The sequence below is a fragment of the Hipposideros armiger genome, unplaced genomic scaffold (assembly GCF_001890085.2).
Source record: "Hipposideros armiger isolate ML-2016 unplaced genomic scaffold, ASM189008v1 scaffold_1486, whole genome shotgun sequence".
In the NCBI taxonomy this organism is placed as follows: Eukaryota; Metazoa; Chordata; class Mammalia; order Chiroptera; family Hipposideridae; genus Hipposideros; species Hipposideros armiger.
Genome location: NW_017732836.1, coordinates 37,463 through 41,974, shown reverse-complemented (window position 1 = coordinate 41,974; position 4,512 = coordinate 37,463). Strand labels below are relative to the sequence as shown.

Below are 4,512 nucleotides of genomic sequence, written 5' to 3'. Positions count from 1 at the left end.
CCGCAAAGCAGGGGAGGATCATGGATCTGGAGAATGCCAGGGCATGCGAGCAGGAAGGATCTCAGAGACCAAGGGAGCCAATAGGGAAATAGGACCCAGAGAGGAGTCGTGGCTTGTCCAAGGTCACACAGCAAATTGGAGGCTGAGTAGTTGACATCCGTCTGGGGGGAGGCTTTTATCCAATAGAGCAGGACCTGTGGTAGCCCCAGCAGCCAGATGACAGAGACAGGAGGAGAAAGACATAAGAAAACTCCCCATGATGCCCGTTAGAGTCCACAGAGAACTTGACTGCCCTTCCTCAAATATTTCTAATGTGGACCATCAAGGGCTCCAACTTCAGATACCAGAGCTTCCAGGACTGACTGTTCTCCCCAGACGTGGGAGCTGGAAATGGGTGAGGCCCAAGGGAGATGGAAAGGGCACCTGAGTAGAAGAGGAAACCCTGCTCAGAAGGAAGGAGAAATTCATCTGTAAAGTCAAGTGCAAAGGACATCCACTGGGTCCGTGGCAACCCCTCAGACTGTTTCTCCCAGGTGCAGCAATACTGATTTACACCCCATTAGGTATTTGACCGCTGGCCCAGAGCATAAGGGAAGGGGCCGGGAGAAGAGAGTGGGTCACCATTCAGGGTGGAAGGCAATGAGAAAACAGGATTCTACTTACAAGCTGCAAGCCATCCTCTAGTCACAATTCCCCCCCTTGGTTTATTCTGGAATCACTTGCTATAGAAAGCAAGATGTGTTTGGAGACCGCACCATCTTGAGCTCTCAGATGCAAGACATACTCATGTCAAAAGTCACTAATGGGTCTCTGTCGTCTGTTTTCTAATTATGATACGTTAAATGTCCCTGGGCTGGGCCTCATCTATTGGGCTGTCGGAAAAGTCACGACGCGTTTTTGCAATGAAAAACGTAGAAAAAATACGTCGTGACTTTTCCAACAACCCAATGTAACAGTTACTAACGTTTTCTAGAACTCACTATATGCCAGAAACTGTGCTGACCCCCTTACATGCATCATCTTATTCAGTTCTCACTTCTACCCTCTCATGTGTATATTAGGATTTTCCTCCGTTGTACAGGAGAGGAAATTGAGGCCCAAAGGTCACACAGCAGCTCCATGGCAAAGCCAGGTCTAGAGCTACATGCCTCATTTGGAAGGTCAGGTCTTAGCCTTGACACCTGACAGACTTTAATAAACTTACGACTCTGGGGATGTCCATCCCCTCTCAGTTCTTTTTTGTTCGGATCCAGTAAGTGAGGCAGCTGGGTAATATCTCTCAGGATCTTTGTTAACTCTGACTGTCTGTAATTCCTCTTAGTGGACCCTAGGCATTCAGAGTTGGATCGTCAAGCTTCTCCCAACTGCTGACATAGGTGTGAGATGGACTCCCTTTCTTTTCCTGACTCTAATCCTTGACACTTAGAAGCAAAAGATAACCAAGTGGGGATATTAACAAACTCACCTAACACAGCCAACTGGTCAACCCTGGGGCACACGCTCCGCCTGGCAGGCAAACACCCTTGGTCTTTGGGAAGTAGGTGATAGGGACAATGGAATCTCCTCCTTTTACCTGATGAGGACTTCTTGCCCATGGGTCGGGATGTCAGCTTCCACCTTCCCCCAGACGTTCAGCACCAACTGCCACTCCCCGTCGCTGAGCCCCATGGTGTAGTCTGAAGAAGACAGAGAGAGCGAGTGTGGGTTGACTGGGTGTCCTGACCCTGACAGCTGGGGTTTGAGGCTGCCTGGTCCCCAAGGAGTTTTATACCTTCCCTGATGCTTGACACAGATCACTTGACAGCTTGCTCACTCCCCCCGCCCTTTGTGCAGGGGTCTAATCTTTTCCTTTCTCTAGCCCTCACATGGAAGCTATTTTGGGGCAGGTGCCATTGTGGGGAGGTAGGACAACTCAGGCCACAGGGAGGTGGGGGTGGTTGTGTGTGTGGAAAGAGTGGGGAGGAGGTTGGGCCACTGTCTGGAGTCAAAAAGGCCAATAGAAAGGGCACCACCGAGGCGGTTCGCCAGCAGCCTGAAACCCAATTCCCCCCCGCTGTCAGCCATCCCCCCCAGAGGAACTGTCATGTTTCTAAGCTTGGGCAGCAGGTGCCCTGGGCTGGCCCTGGGGCAGTCCTAGCCCTGAGCTGGCTCCACATCCACATTCTGCCCACTCTGTTAGAGTGCCCCTCGCCCAGCCAGCAGTGGTGGGGAGGAGCCGAGATGATCTCCTGCTTGTAGCTGGGTGAACCTCGGCCAATCCATAACCTTTTTGAGCCTGAATTTTTCCCACTCTACCCAGACAACTCCTGGCTCAAATAGTTCCCTCTGAAAAGTTTTGCTTGATGTACCCCCTCAAGGCCCAATTAATTGCTTCCTCCTTCCATTTATTTGTATATGGTCCTAGTGTATTGCTTGCCTCACTGCATGGTGTTTCTTTGATTCCATTCGGGCCCCTCCATTTGTACCATAGCAGCCAATACAGAGACTTTACTGGGTGCCAGACCCTAGTCCAGCACTTGACGTTTGGTACCTCATTTAATTTCCCCCAATAGCCCCATGTGAGAGATACTGACATTATCCCCACTTAATCAAGGGGAAGTTAGGGAAAGTTGCTGTGGTCGCACAAGTAATCGATGGAAGAGCTGGAATTTGAACCCAGAAAGTCNCACTTAACTGTTTGCAGGCTCAGGCTTTCTAATAGCTCCCGTACCTTAAAAGGTTCCTCTTTTGCAGCTTCCTGGCTCTGCAATACCCTTCAACCTGACTGTGGACACGCTCCAGTTTGCGTAAGTGTCTTGCAGCTCACAGCTGTACTCATCATACGCACGCACACTCAGACACACGCACACACAAGCATGCACCACATAGCTGGACAGAGAACACCCAGGGCTATCCATAGCCATGCCCAGTGTCACCACCTCACCCTGGGGCCCTGGCCAAGCCTTGTGTGTCACTGACAGCTTATCTCTGGCACCTTTCACCCAAGGGTCCCTGAGCTCCTGGCTATTATTATCTAGTGACAACGATCCTTGAACTCCTGCCTGACAGATGAGAGAACTAGCACCCACAGGTGAAGACCCGAGGTCGGGACTTCTGGGAAGGAATTGGAAGGAGACCAGCTGGGGCAGAATAGGACCGAGGACCTGGGACCCAAGGGAGCCAGGGATCTCAGGCATTATGGGAGTCCCCCAGGTGTCTGGGGGGAAAAAACCAAAATATGGGACTGAGAATTACAGAAGCTGAGTTCTGACCCTAGCTTTGTCTCCAATGTGCTGTGTGACATTAAAGAAGCCACTCAACCTCTCTGGGTCTTGGTTCACCCACCTGTAAACCCAAAGGATTGGTCTAGATGATTTCTCAGCCTCCAAAAATAAGGCATGACCCCCGCCTCACCCTTGACTGTAAGTGCAAGTCAGCCACAGAAGGACCCCAGATTTATTTTAAATTCAGGAGAGTTGGGCAAATAAGTGCCCCCACAGATCGTTCTGAATCACGCAGCTGCCTTCCTCTCTAGGCTTCAAGTGCTCTAGCTGGGAGTCCCCAGAGGTTATCTCTGGGAGAGCCAGGGATAAACTGTCAGTAGTGACAGGAGGCTGTACCCAGATTTTCTTGACAGTAGCAACCCCCAAAATGAGCCGACAAAGCCCCTCACACTGTGAAAATGGGTGCAGGCATTTGCTCTAGTGTTTTAGAAATGCCCCTTTGCCTTGCGTTGTCATCTTCAGTCCTACTGTCAACTTGCCTAGTTTATCACAGGTCTACAGGCAAGTCAGAGAGAAAGGAGACCATTTTCCAGCTGTCCTCTGAACTGACACCAATCGGACTCCCACAGAGAAGACTGAGGACTCTCTCAGAACTGCAAAAATCCTCCTCTGCTCTAGACCCCAAGAACCAGAGTGAGTGAGGATGGGAACTCATCACTAATGTGCCAAGATTGTGGGGCAATATGGCACAGTGGTCAAGAGCAGATGTGCTGGATCCAAGCTCGTTGGGTTTGCGTTCCAGCTGTGTGACTTTGGGCAAGTTACTTAACCTCTCTGATGATGATAATGAGACTATCTCCCTTATTGGGTTGTTGCGAGGCTTAAATAAGTGAATATACGTGAAATACTTAATGCAGGGCCTGGTAATCAGGGTGTACTGTGTAAATATTTGCTGCTCTCTTCCTCATCATAATCATCTCTACCACCCTTGTCATCTCCATCATCAACAGCATCATCACCTTTATCATTACCATAATCATCCTCATCATCTCCTCCATCTTCATCATTACCTCCATCATCATCACCTCTCATCATCCTCATCACCTCCACCATCATCACCATCTCCATCAGCAGTAAAATCGTTAGGATTAGGAATTTCCAGTTCTGCCTGTAGCTGCCATTGGCTGGATGAGACTCTTGGACCATGTTTTCTCCCTGTACCATGAGAGTTACTGGCTACCAGCAGTGACTTTCAAATTTTTCATGGTCTCGAAATCCTTTGTTCAAATGCAAAAATAAACGAAGCAGA

At 49.7% G+C, this 4,512-nt stretch overlaps 1 protein-coding gene across 1 annotated transcript in view; it reads right to left on the bottom strand.

The window, feature by feature from the left end:
- The window catches only part of MB (myoglobin), a 40,920-nt gene extending 39,157 nt beyond the window's left edge, over nucleotides 1–1,763 (bottom strand). The window contains exon 1 of the mRNA XM_019634059.1: nucleotides 1,574–1,763. Within this exon, the coding sequence (XP_019489604.1) occupies nucleotides 1,574–1,668 (95 nt within the window). The 5' untranslated portion in view covers nucleotides 1,669–1,763. The remainder of the gene's footprint in view (nucleotides 1–1,573) is intronic.
- Nucleotides 1,764–4,512: the final 2,749 nt, after the last annotated feature.